This window comes from Athene cunicularia, assembly GCF_003259725.1.
Source record: "Athene cunicularia isolate RWA chromosome 1 unlocalized genomic scaffold, athCun1 chr1_part2, whole genome shotgun sequence".
Classification (NCBI taxonomy): Eukaryota; Metazoa; Chordata; class Aves; order Strigiformes; family Strigidae; genus Athene; species Athene cunicularia.
In genome coordinates this window covers 47,828,222-47,849,194 of record NW_020799092.1, presented here as the reverse complement: position 1 = coordinate 47,849,194, position 20,973 = coordinate 47,828,222, and the positions used below count along the sequence as shown (strand labels likewise).

The window sequence follows — 20,973 nt, the reverse complement described above, 5'->3', positions numbered from 1 at the left end:
GTAGTCAGAGATTTTTAAGAAGATGTATAAAAATCATGAATGATAATAGGGAATAATAGATAGGAAGTGGTGAGTAATGAACATTTATTAATATTGTGTTCACATATGCATACACAGATTTGTAGAAAAGACAGTAATTTGTCAAAGAGGAAGAAAGAAAAAAGGGAGATATTTGAAACTAGCTAATAACATGGTTTAGGAAAAAGACTATGAAGAATTAAGATAAATATTTGCAAGCACTGTTTGTTTTGTCTTTTTTCTTCTTCCCAACAATTAGCTCTGAGATTAACAGCATATCTCTTATTTTCAAGTTGCTATAATTTTAGTTGTGACAATGGTGTACTATAACCTCTATCTTTCTTTTCAGTTTTATGACCTGCAACAATATAGAACATTGTTCTCCCTTTGTAACAGCAGAATATACAAAACTTGTTTGACAATCTGGTTCACACAGCTAGCAAGCTATAAAGACAAGCTTTATAGCTAAAAAATGTAATCTGCTTTGGCAAGGCAGAAATTATAAAACCAGTGTCTTCTTCAGTTACAAATTTTCAAGTTCTTTGAACCTGAAAGAGTGAGTTCACAGTTTCCGGGTGAAAAATACTTATAAATGGGATGAGTACTTTCTGTTATCCCAGGAAAAAGCAACTCATATATCAATAGGAGTCCAACAGTCAGATGAGGAAAAGTGATGGGGTTTTTCTGGGATTTTTTTTGTGTGTGTGTTTGTATGAATATGTGGTGTCTATGTCTGGGCATAGCATTTTTTTAGTAAGACTATTTTTGAGATAGAAAAACTGGTATAAATACTGATAACTATAAATGAACCTTTAGTTTTGGATTAATATTTTCCTTTGTTTCCTGAAAGCAGACAGATAGGATTTATTTTAATCTTTTTCAGAAATGTGATGCTTCTTTTAGTACAAGTGCTTAAACAGATATTACCAAATTAAATCAAATCTTTCAGTTGCAGCCATCCACAGAGAAAGAAGGACGATCCATGGAGATGAACAGATAGTAGACCAAGGATGAGACCTCTGGAATAAAACCGATTAATATTTTCAGTGGAGCATTTCTGTATTTAGAGTTATGCTTCCTGAAATTCCTGGTGAAACCCTTGAAAGGATATAAATGTAACCAAGTTTATGTTAATAACTGCATATTAACTACTGCTATAGAAAATTAGATTTACTAATATTTATATGTTAGTATTATTATCTTTACTGTATTTCTGGAGAGGAAGAATGACTAAGTCTTGTTTGATTTTTCATTTGAAGGAGAAGTAAGCTCTAATGGCACAGGTTCATTGTGTATGTCAACAGTAACATTATTTAAGTGAAATCCCCAACACATTTTGGGCCTGAAAAACTGTTTTAAATTTAGATTCATTGAAGCCTGAAGTCCTGAGGAGTTAATTGTGGTTAAATACTAAATTTTAAAAATTAATTGTCTTTTCTTCTGCAGGAATCTTTCATTAATTCTTCCAAGTACCTTATATTTGCTGCTGAATTTTCTAATGTTCATGTTGATAGACTACATGACATTTACTGTTTAAGTTATACTGGTTGCATCATTTTTCTGAGAAGAAAAGAACATTTTTCTGAGAAGACCATTTGCAATGCACATATCATGTGCTGATGGTATTTCCAGCTATCCCCATTACAGTGGCATGCAGGCCACTGTGAAAAATATGTGCCTGGTGTTACAATATTTCTATTTATATGCATCTCTCTTACAGGTGCTTTGGTTCTGCTTCTTCATGACCTTCTTTTCTCCTTTCCTCTTTCTTGTTTCTTGCCTTTTTCCAAGTTGAAAGACTAGTTTTTACAAACATATGTGCATGGCCTTCACTTTACTCAGTAATACTGAAGGTAACGGGAATACAAATATAAAGAAAGTTTAAAAAAATGCTGAAGTATTTTGCTGCATATGGCTTCATTTCACAATAAATGTGTCTGTAAAATTTGGGCAATTAATTTTGGAACAGAACTTGTTTTTGTAGTTGGTGACCATAAATGTTTCTGAAAACTGCTGTGTTCAGCAGTTCATAGATTACACTCATTTTCTATTAAATATTATGAAGTTTCATATTGTTAATTTAAAAATAAATGTCATAAATCATCTTAAACTCTTCTGCTTTGTGATCAAGTGTTTTAGCCTTTCATAAAAAAAAAAAAAATCTGTAGAAGAGCATGTAAAAGACAATTAATATAAAGCATCAATATGTATCCATGTAAATAGTAATCAGCATGGCTATTCCTTGATTAAAAACTGGGCAATTTTCCAACTTTTTAAAATTCATAGATACAGAGTAATTTACTAACTTGAAGATGTTTTCTAAATTACATTCTCTGTAACTACACACACAGTTGTACCTTAGCAAACAAGAAAAAAACCTGTAAGCCGATCAACAGTTCTAATCTAAAATATGTAATGCCCTTGGTTCATGTCTCTGATGTATCACTGGGAAAAAAAAACCAAAAAAAACCAAAAAAAAACCAACCCAAAAAAACACCCCCCCAAAAAAAAACCCCACCCAGATATCAAAACAGATCAGGGATCTGTAATTTCTACATAAAAGTGATCCATTTAGGGAAAGCAGTAGCACCACTGACCACTTATTTTGTTTTTTATGAACATTTCAGGAAAAAGAGAGCTCATATTTGCAGCAAGACTTATCTGTTCCTGACTTAAGCTCATCAGTTCAAAATTATCAGGTGCAACCTTTTGGGAAGAGGATCTGTGAAGAAGCAGCAAGTGTGTTGAGGTGTTCTACCATCAGCCAGGCTCCTATGGGTTACCACACATGATTACTATATTTCTTGTAGAACTACTAAGGAATATCTGAAGGTCAAATTAATCATCATTAGTGATCAAAATATGGAAACAATAAAATTCAAGGATCCTTCAGGAATGTGTGCATTCAGGATAATGATACTGAGGAAATGTAGTTAGAGGAGGGGAAGTGGAGAGCAAAGTTGATGGATGGTTGAATGACTGACTGCTTACTCCCCAGCATGTTGCGCTTTCAGCTGCTGAGCTATCTTAACTTAGATTAGCGACCCTAACCCAATGGTAGTAATTTATTTTTGATTATATTTATTGCAAGAGTATTTTTTTCTCTTTGATTCTGTCAAGGTTATTATATTATTTAGGTTTATGGAATCAGTGCAGCCAGTTGAAAATGTTGTAAAAAAATGGAAAAAAAATACTGCCAAATGCATGGAGGAACTACAGAGAAAGCTTTCCAACAGTTGTTGAACTGTTATCTTCATTGCTGTTACACTAACACGTCAGAAACACAGGTTGCCATTCCCAGAAATGTGATAAAAATTCTAACACAAAAATAATTGAGAGACATCTTAATATTTTCAAATTCATCAGTACTTTTTTGGATTTTTTAATGTTTCCTTTAAATGATTATCCCAGAGTACAAAAAGTATTTAGCCATACGTTTTTGAGCTAGAGATAAGACTAGTCACATAATGCTCAGTATTTTGACATAGTCCTGCTTAGGAAAAGCAGCATATTTTAAAAGTGATTTCCAACTTAATGAACATGTTTTAAACGTGATCAGAATAAATTCTGAGTTGCTTTTCCTCTGATGCCAGAAATGACATTCCAATAACAGTACTAAGTACTTGCAGCTAAAGGAGTTGTTTTAAAGTGAAAGATAAGGCTCTACTTCAGCAAAATATTGGGGATTCTTTGCCAAACAAAGCAAATCAGCTCCTGTAAGTGGATTTTATATTTTATTAAAAAAAAAAAAAAAAAAAAAAAAGGAATGAAAACAAAACAAAACAAAAGTAATGAAAAAAAGAAAAAGAAAAAAAAAAAGAGAAAGAAAAAGAACAAGAAAAAGAAAAAAGATAAATAAAAAGAAGAAAAAGAAAAAGATAACAACAGAGAAGAAGAAGGAAAAAAAAAGTCTGACTGATATTAGCAAGTAGTTTATCGTAATGTTAATTCTAGGAGCTCATCAGGCTTTTCCAGCCTTGTAGGAAACAGAAATAAAAAATAAATCTGGACTGGAAAGATAGCTGCATTGACTGCAGAGCGGATAGTTGAAAATGTTCTTGTGTTTAAATCACTTGACATGACAGTATGCAATTTACAATATTGCATTAGTGCAACTTGAAATATTATTATTGCACTTATTTTCAACTTCTTTCAGCAATTAACTTTACTTAAATAAATGCCATATTGTTCAGCCTGATTTGTTTCAGGTTGCTTTGGATCAATGACACTATGAACACTGTATGACATTGTCAATATATGTTTAAAAAATTACGTTTATATCAAGAAGGTTCATCTCTAGTACCATAATAAAAATAATGCAGGTAGAAAAATAAAAAGGATAAATGCATTGGCTGGATGTGAAACAAATTACAAATGAGAGTGACCTTTATTTACATCACTGTATTATAGCATTGAGAAATCAAACCAGGCCAAATACATACATAGATATATACATATAGATGCTTTTTAAAGAAATTTTCATTCCTACAGGGAATATAAATATGGAATAGACCCAAAGATTACCGTGTTATAGACATAAAAGACAATTATGGCATCTTGATACTGCTACAAGCCAATCCCTACTATTGTAAACATTCTGACTGGTTATTATGCATTTAAGTTGCAGAACAGTATTTCATCCCTCACAGAAAGTGATGTCTATTTATGAGAAAACTGTCTAAAGTAAACGTGTTTTTGTTTTTGTTTTTTTTTTCATTTTTTTAAGAAAAAAAAATGATGGAAAGGAAAAGGCATCAAGAATTCCAGTGTCCTAGATTCTCTTCCTCTTATAAATTAATGAAGTGTACATAATGCATTTGGACTTATAAATGGTATTCTACCTGAGAGCTGAGCAAGTTATAGATTTTAAGCCAAATAAATCTTCCTTTATTCTATTTCATGGCCTTAACACTGATGTGCCTGTACAGTTACCTCAAGGTATTACAAAATGGAAATATTGTTATCTGGTTTGTGTCCTTTGAGCTTTTAGAAATACTAGATATAAAGTTGTTGCATTGTCTCCAGAGTCAGATCATTTTTTGAAGCATATATTTTCTTAGTGCTGAAAAAAGTGAATAAATGGAGAGATGTGTGTATATGAGTGTATCTCTAAGAATGTAACTATATAAGAAATAATATTACATTTATAATGCATAGTTTGAGCCCTCTATTCATTTCCACAAAAATAGCAAGCAGTACATTTCTTTAAAAAGAAATGTTGATGTTTGAGTTATGTTAAACCATATTAGCACAATAAGCATCATTTAAGGGAAGAAAAGTTAGTATTTCTTCAAACATTGGCTTTTAAAATTTGCTTATTATTCAGTTATGTAGTCTATATATTTCTTTTCATTTACAACTGCATCCATTTACAACTTCCAAGTAAACTTGGAAATGAGAGGAAAATATGGATTATTGTTACCTTTGTTGTTATGAGAAATAATTAATCTCATTTGTAAGAAATATATTTCTTACAAGAGGTCTTGGTATTCACTGAAGACCAGCGAAAGCAGCTTTGTCCTCACATTTAGCACAATACAGATGTGCAAGAGAATGTTCTGCTGAGCCATCAAAACAGAACATAGGTGTCACATTATTATATGCTTTGTATAAAACATCATAAACAGCTCCCAAATGTATGAGCCAGTCTCTGCTCACATAGCCAAAATGACTTTTGCCATCTTTCCCTTGACATATGACAAAGAATGTGAAAAGCTGCTCTTTTTTCTTGTCTTCTAAAGCATTTGTGTCCTGCTGCACAGCCCTTCCTGAAACAGTTCTTTTAGTGTCACCGGTTACAGTTGCTGACATTCCTTCTTACAGTCTGGTCATTTGCCTCAAACAGAAAGATATAAAACAAAAATACAGCCAGGAGACTGTTAGCATATTATGATAATTGTTTTAAATTTGGTTTAGAGAGCGTATAGTCTTTTGTGGCTGATGGTTTGTAGGTGCTAAGGGAGAGGTCAGTGTAAATATTCTTGTGGGCTTCCTGACTTAACATCTATTATGTAGTTACTTCAGGATTTGGGAAAATAGGCTCAGAAATCTAGTAGTTCTTCAGTACATTAATGTGTGTTAATGTATAGTATGGTTTGGGCAGTATTATAGTACTTAAACAGCTTAATCTTCCTTTTGCTAAAAAGAAAAAATATACAAGGAATTCTGATACATGCTGGCATGTGAGCATTGCTTAAATAATTGTAGAATCTGTTAGATGTGAAATAAAACTTGTGCATTGCTATAAAACATGTGATGGCAGGCACATATCTGGAATTCATATAGATTCATATATGTTAAAGTATGAATATGCATTAATGAGACTCCAAATCCAAGTATATACACAGATATGACAGGAAAATGTTTAAACTAATCATCAGATTGGAAGGGTTCCTAGATAACTTAGGGAGTAAGCATAAACTAGCTTTATGGCTTATAGAACAATTAATATTTCCCACATGCACATATTCTAAATCAAAATACTGGAATATACTAAAAGAAAACCCAAAATTAAGTGGAGCTGTGGTGGTAAATATACATAATTTAGTTAAAGAATACATCTCAAAAAGAATATTATGTTTAAAGGAATTTAAAATTCATAATACATTCCAGTTTTAGGTCATTTGAAAGTACAGAGCTGAGACCCATCAGACAGCTTTGTCTTTTCTCTGGTATCTTCATCCATGGCCTACCTAAATGAATACATCCATATTTGACCCCAGCTAAGAGGTCTTGTCGGTGAGCCTAACATTACATGCTGTAAAATTTCATTACATCTGAAAAGCTGTAACTTGCAGTCCTGGACTAACTGCCACAGTTAAGATCTGCAGAGATGCAGTTTTCTTGTTCTTGATAAGGAACTGTCTGCAAAATTATTTTCCTCAAAGTAGAGGGAAACTTGACATTTCTGGACAACCCCCAAAACCCACAACCAACCAAACACTAAAACCAAACCTCTTCCCCAAACCCCTAAACAAACAAGAATCTGCCTCATTTTCCTGTCCTACAGGAGGAGGAAGGAAGGATTGATGGAACAGTAGTAAAGCATATTACAGTTATAGTCAGTATAATTTTGGGATGAATATTACAGCAGAGCTCATCTTTGTCCTTGATTATGGTTGGAAAACTGTCAGTGCTGTGCAATGCTGTCTTTTTGATCCTTAATTTTGTTTAAAATGCTAACAATATAACAACATTGCACAAGAATCTTTTTTAATGCCATTCAGCTCTTTCCAACATTTGATATTTTGTTATGTGTGGATTTACTTCATCTTTTTCATTTGGTCTCACACTTGTCCTTCTGGCTTTTCATGCTGTCTTTGTTTAATAAGAAAAGAAACAGATTACTAACATCATACATATCTACATCATAACTGAAGTATTTATGTAAGGCTACAATTCAAGGTGCTGCCTGTAGTGAATATATCTGGATAGTATGGCCAAATATTTCCCCTCTGTGATGCCTTTTCCCTACATTTTTTTCTAAGAACCTGCAAAGGAACATTTTAGTAAGACTACAGCAAGGCAGTATTTATTACAGCAGCAATTTGGGGGGAGTTCAGAATGTTAACAAATACTAAACAGGTTTTTCATCTATGATTTTGTAAATACTTCCATCTCATCACAGGAAAAAGAACTTGAAAATAATTTTAAAGTCATTATTTTGGTATCTTTGAAGTGGAATACTGTTATTGTGTTCAACAATGCTAACAAATAAAACTTAAATTGCGTTAGATAGAATTTATTTTCAAATATATATATATATATATTACTTGATATTGGAATGAAACTTTTTACTTTGCATTAAAGAGAGTTCCAGTTAAAAGGGGCTTTTCTGACCCAAAGATACTTATATTGTTCTTGTATGTCAAAAGGGTTTTCTTTCTAATTGAAAAATGAGCCAAACTGCTTATTGTCCAAACAAAGTTAAAAAAATGTGATTGAAGTTATGCTTCAGCACAGTTATGAGAGCACACGTTTATTAAGAGAAGAGAAATAAGAGGAGAAGTAATAAATATATAATGATATATTTGGAAAGTGCTTGGAGTGAAATTTGTCCATCCTTCATGTTTCATGGCTTTTATTGTATGGCCTCAAAGGAGAAAGCCCACCTTGTCACTGTACTGCTCAGTGCTTCCCTCCAGATGAAAATACAGAAGTGTTAGGTATCTCATAATATAAGCTATTGGTGAAATGTTTTAGTGCTTAATATCTGATTTAAAGTATTTTAATAAATCTCTGGGCTACTGTATATTTGGTGGGCCATTCCATGCAGTGGATGTTTAAATCTGTTTCAATATATGGTTATGCTTAACTTGCAGTTGAGTGAGCATCAGAGCCTGATCTCCTATATGTCTGTAAGATAAGCCCTAATGCCTTCAGTCTGAGCATCCTTAACCTTCTCAGTAAAATAGCCACCCTGTTCATCCTCTATGCCCTCACCTATGATGATGATACAGCTGCCTGGGCAAGAAGATACATTGCTTTTACTGGTGGAAAGCTGAATGTATTGGCCAGTGTCTGTGCTGCCTGGACAGGGAGCCTGTAGGAGCTTCGCTAGACTCCTTAGGACACAAGCTATTTAATGAATGCAAAAACTGTAAGATCTAAACATCACTGAAATCTTTGTTTTTCAGTCAAGTTAATTTCAAACTGACCTCTGGATTCACAAGCTATTAGAAAAGATAGGCAGGCACAGGGCAACAGTATTGTGGAAGCTTATTTCTGTAACAAAGTAAGCTAAAAATTGTTCCTTTGGTGTATGCTTAAGACTTTTGTTGTTGATATGCAAGTAGTAATTAACATTTACAGTACATCCATAATAATACTTTAATAGATTTAAGGTAATTGAAACAGTGAAGTCTGAAATAACACTGCACCTATGAAAACATAAATTTGGTTGGATTTGGCTTTTTCACATCATGGAGTTTCTGGCATTTATTCCTTTAGATGTTTATAAAAAGAGAAACTTAAAACTGATACCAGTACAGTGAATCATTTGCAGTGAAATCAGATTAAGAGTTTGGCATTCCAGTTTATGCTAAGTGCCTGATTTATCTTGAGTATGAAATTTATTGCTTTTTATTATGTTTAGGTTTTTTTATTTTTGAATTGGATAAGTTCAGTTATTGCAAAAGGAAGACTATTCGCAATGGTTTGTCCCAAATGTAGTGCAGTCAGATGATATGCAGGTTTACCTAAAGAGCTTTGACAACTTTTTAATCTTGATATGTAGCACACCATCTATTCTAGTCACGGGCATTTAAAATACATATAATGCATGTCATGCTAAATTGCACACTAGCTGTTTGTTTAGTATGGATGTAATTACACCATAAACTAAATTGCAGTTGAAACGGAAAAATGAATCTGCATCAATATTTTTAAAGTTTTTAGGTCTTTATGCTAAACCACATCTTAGATTTTCCCAGACAACCTGTAGTCATCTTGCTGCCCATTAACACTCTTATCTGGATGAGGTAAGGGAAACTGAGCCTCAGGACCCAGAGATTTACATTCTGATTTGATAATATTTTCAAAGTCTATGTGTAGTTTTAAGTAGGGATCCAGGACATGCTGCAGTATAAAGGTCAGTTATTAGTTTGCTTGCCTGGCGATTCTTCCTGCTCTGTGGAGATTTAATATCTGTCTCATACTTTAAATTCTTCAGTCCTTGCACTTTCAAAACTTCCAGTGACAAATCTGAATATTGATTGCTTGTGAACTGTAACAATCCCTCTTGCTTGTCTGATGTCTTTAATCTTTTTATTCATCTCCATGACTAATCAATATTTATATTGTCAAGGAGGCAATATATCCACATCCAGGCTCATGTGTCTGCAAACTCACACAGAGTGTTTGTAGGAGAAATTGGTATAGAAACAGCTGAACATTTTCTGTGATAGAAGAGGAAAGCATTCCAACGTATCCTAAATTCAGAGAAATGTATGATGTAGTTACCTGTTACCTATTAATGTATTTTCTTTCTACCAACAGGTCCCATAAGCAGCATTTTGGTGAATAAGTATGGTAGCCGGCCTGTGATGATAGCAGGAGGTATCCTGTGTTCATTTGGAATGATTGCTTCCTCTTTTTGCAATAGTGTCCTGGAACTTTATCTATGTATTGGTGTCGTTGGAGGTAAGAATTCTGTTTTTAAAATTCTATTCTATTCTATTCTATTTCTATTCTATTCTATTCTATTCTATTCTATTCTATTCTATTCTATTCTATTCTATTCTATTCTATTCTATTCTATTCTATTCTATTCTATTCTAACATTATATCACATTATATCACATTACATTTATTATATTTATTATATTATTTCTAATACTGGTCTACCAATGAAACCTTACCAATCTAGAACCCACTGTACAAGGCATTGTACAAATACAAACCAAGAAGGTAGCAAGATCAGTTCATTTCAGCTACCTGAACTATCTGATTCTTTAAATTAGCTGGTACAATGTTAAATAATTTTGTAGGATATTTCAGGAACAACTGAAAGGATTTTATTCAATAAATGCTGTATGTATGTACTGTTCCACGCTGCACTGTAATTATGGTATAAAAATTGATTGACTCATGACAGCACTTATTACAGTCATTTCACATTCATTCTTTTAGCTTTCAGTCATGTTGAACTTCAAATAGGGTGGCAGAGCCTATCAGAATTCTACTAAAAATGAGAAAACTAGTACCAGCTTTCTCTAGGTTTGTACATACATATACTCTCACAGAAAAGTATACCAACTTTGAGATCAATAGCTTTCTGTTTAAAATTCCCCAGTGTCAATCCCCAAATAAAATTATTCATATATCATCAAAGGCCTGGATATTGCCTAAGGCAATGAACTGAAGTGATCATAAAACCAGTAAATTAAATAACCTCCTTATCAAAAGTTGTGGAGTTTTTTTTTTTAAACTACCTTCTCAGAATAAGGAAGGCAGGTGAGGTGAAATATTGGTAGGTAATAAATGAATGAGATAATACTTATTCCTATACTCAAGCTCATCTTTCTGTATGTTGGGAGTAAAGGAGTCCTTTGTTCAATTATTACTTCTTAAAGCTCTTATTTTTTACATCCTAAACTTGGGACCCACTGAAAGAACAAAGTCAGGATGCAGAAAGGGGACTATCAGAGAAGAAAACTTCTCTCCTGTACCATCCAGAATGTGCATAGCTACTTAGATCATACTGCCTAGATGTCTTAGTACAGAGAGAAGGCCTAGACGTTCAGCTTTCAGACTCAGAATCACAGAATAATTCAGGTTGGAAAAGACCCTTGGTATCATTGAGTCCAACCACCAGCCCTACTCTACAAAGTTCTCCCCTACACCATATCCCCCAACATCTCAACCAAACGACCCTTAAACACATCCAGGGATGGTGACTCCAGCACCTCCCTGGGCAGCCTATTCCAGTGTCTGACCACCCTTTCTGTGAGAAATTTTTTCCTAATGTCCAGTCTAAGTCTCCCCTGTTGCAGTTTAAAGCCATTCCCTCTTGTTCTGTCACTGATTCCCTGTGAGAAGAGACCAGCACCAACCTCTCTACAATGTCCTTTCAGGTAGCTGTAGAGTGATGAAGTCTCCCTCAGCCTTCTCTTCCTCAAACTGAACAGTCCCAGCTCCTTCAATCTCTCCTCACAGGATCTGTTCTCCAGGCCCTTCACCAGCTTCGTTGCCCTCCTCTGCACTCACTCCAGCACCTCGATATCTCTCTCGTATTGAGGTGCCCAAAACTGGACACAATACTCCAGGCGTGGCCTCACCAGTGCAGAGCACAGGGGGACTATCACCTCCCTACTCCTGCTGGTCACACTATTTCTAATGATGTGGATGGGTGGTCTGCTCCCATGTATGTCCTCTACAACTATTCCACCTTTGGTAGTGACTTCCATACCTGGGGAAGTGGAGCTAAATGTGCTCCTAAAACATTAGCCATTTTAAGCTCCACTTTTGTACAGAAGTTTGGTCTTGAATAGGGCTGGAAATAAGAAGTGAGGAGACTGATGCATTTAAATGCACCCTACATTCATTGTAGCTGAGGTGACATTTAATAACTTTTGTGAAATGAGGCAAGAGAGAATTGCATTATAGCTTATTAAATATAAAAATGGTGAGTCAAGGTGCTGATACCTTCATTCCTCTGTGATTCCCCTGTCTCTGTCATTGCTGAAACACAACAAGGAGTTTTGGCTTTTATTGCAGTGCTACAGGAGGAAATGGCAGAATGCCACCAAGACATGGCCTTGGCATTAACACATATAGACAGCAATGAAGCTGTGTTTCATTCTCTGATGCTAGTTGGTTTCTGTCTTCATTGGGAATCACTGGATTAGACACTGATCTTTTTAAAAATAACTTGAAAGAGGGGTAATATGTTTTTCAGTGCATGGCAATAATACTGTCTTTTATGTGTTGTTTAGGTATGGGTTTAGCATTCAACTTACAGCCTGCCTTGACCATGATTGGCAAGTATTTCTATAAGAAGCGTCCCATTGCTAATGGATTGGCCATGGCTGGAAGTCCAGTGTTTCTGAGCACATTGGCACCTCTCAATCAATTCCTCTTTAATGCGTTTGGCTGGAAAGGAAGCTTTCTCATTCTGGGAGGACTTCTTTTGAACTGCTGTGTGGCTGGGTCACTTATGAGACCTGTTGGACCGAAAACAGTCCCTCCTGTGAAAAAAGATGTTGAAAAAGGCACAGTAGATTCTACCTTGAACAAAAACAACAAGTCTTTTTGGCAAACTATGAATAAGTATCTAGATCTGTCCCTCTTCAAACACAGAGGGTTTCTGATCTATCTGTCAGGAAATGTCATTATGTTTATTGGTTTCTTCGCTCCAATAGTATTCTTGGCTCCTTATGCTAAGCACAAGGGAATTGATGAATATTCTGCTGCTTTTTTGCTATCTATCTTAGCCTTTGTAGACATGTTTGCTAGGCCTTCAATGGGACTTGTAGCAAACTCCAAGTTCATACGGCCAAAGATTCAGTACTTTTTTAGTTTTGCTGTCTTGTATAACGGCGTCTGTCATATCTTGTGCCCTCTGGCAACAAATTATACTGGCTTGGTGATATATGCTGTATTTTTTGGGTTTGCATTTGGAATGGTTAGCAGCGTTCTTTTTGAGACATTGATGGACCTTGTTGGGGCTGCCAGATTTTCCAGTGCGGTTGGTCTTGTCACCATCGTGGAATGTTGCCCTGTGCTCATAGGCCCTCCTCTAGGAGGTAAGAATCTCTTTTATTCCATTTGTTCAGGCATTATAGCATAATCTTGCAAATTGTATTTGAATTAATATAAACATTGTTCTTAATGTTATTTAATGTTTTGCTGTGACTAGGAATGTATTGTAGCAGCAGTGCACTGCATCAGTTATCTTTGGGCTTTACAGCTACAGATCCATGTGAGAATCTAAAGGCATACATTGCGTGCATATGCAAGAGTGAGATTAAGAGCATATCTTTACTGGCCCATAAATCCAGGTGATAAGCATATGCTTTCCTGATAACATGGAGTGCTAACTTTGCAACATTCATTTATGTGTATTCAGCTCCAATTTCCCACAGTTCTTACTCTCTTCAATTGGTTGAATCCACTAGTCATTTTTTGTGAAGATCTCACAGAGTGGCTTATAGTTTTTCTAACATAGTGGCAGCTAGAGGAGCACTTGATTAAATTTAAAATAGCAACTTTAGTTTGTCTAAATGGAGAGGATTGGCATTTCTAGAGACAATCCAGCAGGGTTGTGTCAGAAAGGACAGAGGCATGCTCAGCAGCCCAGGCAGGTTGTGCGCATGGTGGAATTCCAGAGCAGTGCTGTCAAGCGTTGGGTCCTGGCATGATTTCACAGCCAGTTCTTTAGCCTGTTTCTATAGCCAACAGATATGTGTAAGGCAATTCAGAGTGTGAACTGACTGAAAGATGATAATGTTGCCAACTTCACTCATTTGAGTGTAAGAGAAACTTAAAGGGAACCTAGGTGTATAGGTTGGACTATGCTCATAACTTTTGGGCTTCTAGAACCGAAAATGATGAAGAGTCTTATCCAAAGTATTTTGTTTGCTATCTTTTTCAGTCAGTATTTAGTAATGATGTTAGTAAGTTTTGTAATCTTATGCTTTCTGACAAGAGACTAAAGAAACAGATGCTCAAATTTTATCGAAAAGTATTGGTTGTGTCTATGTTGCGGTGTAAGCCCAACAATATGAAAATATAAAGATAATGAGATTACCAGCCTTGTGAACATACACTATACCCACATAAACAGTGCCACAAAAGTCAGCAAGATTACTTATACCTAAAAACATTTATACATATCAAAGTATTTTAAGGATTGCTGCAGCATTTCTATGAAAATAGCATTGTTGAGTGAAGTTTTAAATATGCCAAAACAATTCCACTCACTTCGGTACAATAATATTTGTACAAGTAAATGTTTAATAGTCCTCAAGATGGTCCAGATTTCCCTCATCTTTTAACGTGCCAATTCATTTTGGTAATGGTAGAACAAAATACCTTCTTCTCACACAGACTCTTTCTGTGCCACCTAGTGGGGGGACAGAGCCTGTGACCGCTGGAGTCCAGCCTTTCCAGTCAGGTTTTGAAATCAACATTAACTCTAAAGATATTAAATTTAATATTTATGGAGCAATAGCATGCACAACTATTTATTTTTCAGTATATTAGCTTTGCAGGAGTTTTGAAAAGCTTGTTTGTGCTATAACTGTATGAATAATTGATTTATCTTGTTAAATAGAGACAACAAAGGGGATGAACACATGGAAAATGTAAATTCCAGTTTTGACTAGTTAATATCCTTTAAAATATTACGCTGAAGTAATGCTAACACAGAATTTCATTTTGATCATCAGTTTTATGAAATTGCTCATTGATAAAAAATGGGAAATTGTACTATTTACACTAATAGGTGAATTATACACTTGCAGTGCTATTTGAGTTTTGGATTGTTAGGTTTGTGAAATAAAGAAAAGAATAAAATCATTTGATGGCTTGTAAATGTGTATCAGGTGAATAGACTAGCATTATGGCTTCAGCCCAGTAAAAACATCTAAATACATACTAAATTGAAGTGCACAGGTTGTCCTGTGAGTTTCAATGATAGCATAGCAGAAGTCAGAGCTAAATAATTGGATATGTACAAATGTTGATTTGGGAGTTGGGAAAATTTAGAAAGAATGGCTTATATAAGTGGAAGAACAGTTATATGTTACTTTCCTTGTCATGACCAAATTAATCTCAGAGGTGTGGATGTAATTTTTTATGTACAGGCTTTATAGTTTAAAACTCAGTAGTTGAGCATGGTAGTTGAAGGGACAAGCCTTTCTATTTCTTTTGCCAGTCACAGGAAAGAAAAAACGAAAAGCAGGCAGTTGATGCACAGTGACAGCAGCCTAAAAAGGCACATACCTCTTCATCCTATTGTCTGTATGCCGCCTCTGTGGGTGTCAGACAGTCACTCCAAAACAATAGGAAACAAAATTAGGAGGTGAATAAAATAAGACAATGAAGGAATGAAAATGAAATAACTAAAAACTGTCTGTCATTATTCATTAAGCTTTACTTTGTTCTTCAATATTTTATCATTGTCAGTGATTCTGATTACAACTGCTACCTTGACTAATATAGGTTTCGTTAGAGTTCCACTGTATATGTTAGACAATTTGAACATGTTGAAAATGCTTTTCTGCTCCGACTTCAAAACCAAGCAATATATAAGTACTTCTCCTAGGGAGAAATCTGGATCATATTGGGGATGCTGTTCTAAAGAATCTTTTTCTCTCTTCTTGTCTTTGTATTTCAGGTTGGTTAGTGGATGTTACTGGTGAATATCAGTACATGTATTTTGTCTGTGGAGTTATTGTGATTGTGGCCAGCATCTGGTTGTTCATTGGCAATGCCATTAACTACAGGCTTTTGTCAAAAGAAAAGAAGTTAGAAGATGAGAAGCAGAAAGCACAAAAGAACGCTGACTCAAAGGAAGCAGAACCATTAACAAACAATGAGAATGAAGATGCTTCCAGCAGAGCTGATAAAGCTCTTGAAGATCCTTCAGAAAGAGAAACCAATATTTAATCTGCAATATAGCTCAGAAGGCAACATTTATGACTTCCATTAGAAATATGTCTTCAAGACACAGGCCAGGTTTTGTGGTAATAATGATCAGTCACAATATTGGATGGGAACAGATTTTTGCCTTGTGGCAAGACTCTAAGTTAAATTACTATCTACAGTTTTTTTATTTTAGTGATACAAAATTGAGATTACTGAGGTAGTGACACCATGCAAATGGGTCCATCAAACTATGAGTCTGGACAATCAAGAGTAAGGCAAACCAGACTATAAAGCCTTCTAGTGACAAACAGTTTTGTTTCAAAAGTATATCTAATACAGAAGTATTTCCTAATCTTATTTAGGAAGATACTTTGTGTTCATCTTTTGGAGTATTGTTAAAGTCTGTTGAAATAATCTGCCCAAACTGTACTTGCTCCTAACGTTAAGAAGAATATAAACTCAAAGATTTGTTTAAAAAGAGACAAAGTACCTGAGTGAAGCACACTGAAACTTTTTTCTCTTTTGTATGCCCACTAGATCAAAAAGATACATTATGTATAAACAATTATAATATGGATGTAAAAGTTAAGGCTAATAGATGAAAATTGGTGGGTACCATCTCTAAAATACAATAAACACCTGAATTAAAATATATACAGAAGTTGTTTCCTCCTGTGATAGCTGACTATATTGTACTTCAACGTATATGTTTGAACACAAAGTACGTTCAGACCTCACTAATTCAAACTAAGCTAAAATCTGCCTGTACGTAAAAGGATTTAAGATTTTCATTGCTAATATGAGTGGCAATTAGTTTGTTTGAATTATGTGTTCCTGTATGGCTGAAGGATCTGGATTGGCCTGTGAAGCCTTCTCCCTAAAGGGACTAGATAAAGAACCTGCTGATGTTGAATGGATACTTATCCTTGGCTTTTGTGGCTTCAGTCAGTTTCATGGCAATGACTTCAAAGTAGATGCTTGGGTTTACTGGCAAATCATTAGTTGTTTGATGGTCTACTGAGAGGACACTTAAAGTCTTTACAGTCAGGTAACTTCATATGAGTTCTCACCTCCCTTTCTTATTTAGTGAAAAGCTACTTCTTTTTTATTGACATATCATTTTTGTGCAGGATATTTGGTCTTGTGTCTACAATTTCATACAGACACTCATTTCCATTAAAATGTACACAATTGTTCATCTTCCTTTATGCAAAAGAAAGCATAAATCTCTGAATTTACAAAAATTAGTTAGCTTTTCACTTGAAACCTCAAAGTGCAAGCTTCTGAAGGAATTGTGAAAATATTTCTGTCCTATTTGTAGGTGAGGAAAGGTGCTATTAGTTTTGGAGACATGCACATAAATGACTCAGAAATTGTGAAAATTAAGGGCCTAATTTATAAAAAAAAATATGCACTGTTTATTTAGGATACACATACATGCAATTCCAGGAAAAGAATATAATTCATTTTAGCCCTCTTTCAGATCTCAAAAAGTTGGAGATATATTGGACAGAGAGCTAGCTGTGTTAAACACACTTTGAAGCACCAATAACAAAAGAAAAATAGTAAAATCTAGCATATATGTGAGTGCTTTTAAGAAAGCCATTTCTTAATAGGAGTGTTTATTTCTTAATAGTAGTATTATTATTTTAATTATTCTAAGGATTTTGGTAGTTCTTGATTCTGTTTTGCTGGGTTATCATCAATGAAGTTCCACAGTAATGATGATTTTTTTCATTATCTCAGCATTGTTTTGGGGGAGAAGCATAATTAATCTACTCACAGCATGGCATAGAAATGAATACCTATTTTTACCTAATTATATGATGGAAAGCCAAACATCTTCTACAAGTGATGTAATTTTATAGGTGCATCAGCAACAAAATATGTGCATTTCAGAGTTTTGGGAGAAAATATGGGTTATATGCTCAGATTTGAGCAGGGAACTGTGTAAAGGAGAATGATATAATCTCAGTAAAATTAATGCTATAGTCCCAGTTCCTCACTCAGCCCCCAGCTTCGGAGAAGAAATAAACACATTGCACCTCCTTCTGAACTGTAGCCCTGCCAGCACCCCATGAGGTAAAAACATTGCTCTGGTTTTGGCTATACAAACATACAGGGTGAATTCCAGGATCTGTGAAGGCCTTATGTGCCTAGAGCCAGAAAGTCATGAGGAGTTTCATAGACACTAAGCTTTCATATAGTGAGGAATATCAGTTTTAAATACTGGATTATGAAAGATGAACTGAAATTTTAGCTAAAGAGTAGTCATGAGGAACATCACTCTGCTCTTGACAGCAAGTGGTAGAAAGGCAGAGATTATTTGAAAAGAGATGAATATATAGGCTGAACGAAAATGACTGAGGCAAAATTCTAGGTGCTTATTATCTCTTTGCAAAAAACATCATGATTAAGAATACAGGGTAGAAGACAAGTGTCAACTTGATAAAAGTTGCAGTTGAGAAAATAAAGGACTCAGAAAAAAGACGATGGAAAAAGGTTCTCAGGAAACATGCAGGCACTTTACCTGTTCTATGCAAGATCACAGAATACGATGTAACATGGCATAGGAAATAAGGGACAAACAAGGTTCCTTGAGCCATAGACACACCTGACCACCAGTAACAAAAATTATGTTACTATCTCAGAGTAAATAAAAATTTGTATCAACACAACCCTCTGCAGAGATACTACTCTTTCATCTCTGGTCAATGACGTTAAAATGTAATAGGAATGAAAGAGCTGCTTTACCACCACTCACCAGTGTGCAATTTTTAATCCCATGAAGTAAAATGATGTATCAGGCAACTGGAGCAATATAAAGTAGGAACTGAGTCAAGTGAAACATTTTCTTACACTTCCTCCATTACTTTTCCACTTAATACTAGCCACAAAATAAACCCCACCAAAATACTCTTGATGTTAATGAATATTAAAGAAGTTAAAATCCAGAGATGAATGAAGAAAATTGGAACCATATCTATGCAAAAACTGTCTGGAATTAAAAAAACGTGTCTTCCAAATAACAGGTCCTAAGGGGCAATTGCCTCGTATGGGTAGTTCGTATTTCTAGAAGTAATAATAATAATAAATTGTCTTTAATCAAATCTGTACTGAGCAGTAAATTAGTAAAATGAGTATAACTTGCCTTCAAACCCCTGTATATCACTCTTTCTCGCACTGAGATGTAATATGTACTGAAAATAATTTCATCATTACATTTCTGCTTTCAGGATATGCCATCACTCACAATTTCCCTGGTTTCTTTTAATTACCTCACCCCCAGTCTGGACCACTGCAGGGTCAGGACTAAGAGATGCCCGTGCCCTACAATGAAGAAATGTACTCTCAAACTTCAAGACATACCACATGCATCTGTTATGCACTATGGAGCCTGTAGTCTCTGTCAGTGCAAGTGAATCCTTAGTTGGTCTTAATCTCATTTATACTTACGTATACTTCATCCTTTTCATTTCTTTGCCACAATATCACTGAGCCTAATTATCATCTTGCTCTTATGTGATCAGTCAAGAAAAACAATGCCAAAATTGTAAAATTAGTAGGAAAGGGAATAACATCAACAATATTTTTCCAGTTAAACATCAAGATTAAGTTTCTAGTCATTTCAGAGCACACATCCAGATACTTTATCTCCTTAGAGTTTTTTGAGATTGTACTCTAGAACTGGAGGGTTTTCTGTATTGCCCTTCCCAACTCCAGAGAAAGACTTCTTACCAATAATTCTCAGTACTTTTTCAAGAACATCCTAAAAGTTCACCCTTTCCACCTCTCCCCATTGAACTGTATTTGCAACTGTTGCTAGTTCTGTATTGCTATTAAGTTTACAAAGGCATCTTTTTTATGTGAAATGCTATAGCATAAGTAGTCAGGCTACAATCCTTTTATTTTATTAGTGTGATTTGTTAACTGTTTTGAGAGAGTTAGGGAAAGTCTTATTTTATCTTCAAACAGACCTTTTTTTTTTTTTCTTTTTCTTTTTTTTTTTTTTTTTTAAAAAATGATGCTGTCCTTTTGAAAGAAAGTTCGGCTTTACTTACCGCTGAAGTGAATGGCAGCACTTTCACTCACATCATGATTCAAAATTCACATGAATTTTAACAGTCTTTTTGCATATCAGCATCCAGTGTGCTTAAAAAACATTTGACAGTGTGTGCATAATTGTTCCTCCTGGAAAAATCTTATTCCTCTGAAGGCTCCCTACACGCACCACCCACTCCATTCTCCACAAAGAATTTGGACCTGGAAGGTAGTCCTTTTTTAAAATGCTTTCTTCTCATTCTCCTTCGTCAAATGCCTAAGCAACATTTTTAACTTGCTACTTTCAGGTCTGGATGGTCGTGAGTATTAGTGGGGAGGTATTATTCAGATATATAATAAGCTACAGGTACCACATACAGCCAGATTTAGGGCAGCCATCAGGATTTCACTAAAGAAAGCCAGTTACCACTTTTATAGATGAACGTGCTGTAACTGATACTGACAATTTTGCCTATATCAAAATTGAATCAAGGCAACATTTCTTAGTTTCTCTATAGATGACTATTTTTCTACTCACAGAGAGGAATATAAAGGGAATTTAAAAATTATTTTCAGAGGTGACATCAATTTTAACAAGGCTCTGGATTTTTTGTGGGGTGGGTGCTTTTCTGATATTTGTGCATATATATATATAGTGTTTGCATGTATTACCACCTTTTTGATCACATTATGCATAAGCATTGCTATGTAATTTCAACATAATTTGCATGTTGTTATTTTGCAGTTCAAATTTTTCTTGTCATCTACCTCTCAATTGAAGTTTGGAAACTTCCATGACTCTGGAAGAATAAAGTTAACCAAAAG

The 20,973-nt window shown here is 34.8% G+C and overlaps 1 protein-coding gene across 1 annotated transcript in view; it reads left to right on the top strand.

Moving 5' to 3' along the window:
• Nucleotides 1-18,319, top strand: part of SLC16A7 (solute carrier family 16 member 7) — an 80,127-nt gene extending 61,808 nt beyond the window's left edge. The window contains exons 3-5 of the mRNA XM_026862351.1: nt 10,015-10,158; nt 12,453-13,262; nt 15,857-18,319. Of these exons, the coding sequence (XP_026718152.1) occupies nt 10,015-10,158; nt 12,453-13,262; nt 15,857-16,128 (1,226 nt within the window). The 3' untranslated portion in view covers nt 16,129-18,319. The remainder of the gene's footprint in view (nt 1-10,014; nt 10,159-12,452; nt 13,263-15,856) is intronic.
• The last annotated feature ends 2,654 nt before the right edge of the window (nt 18,320-20,973 follow it).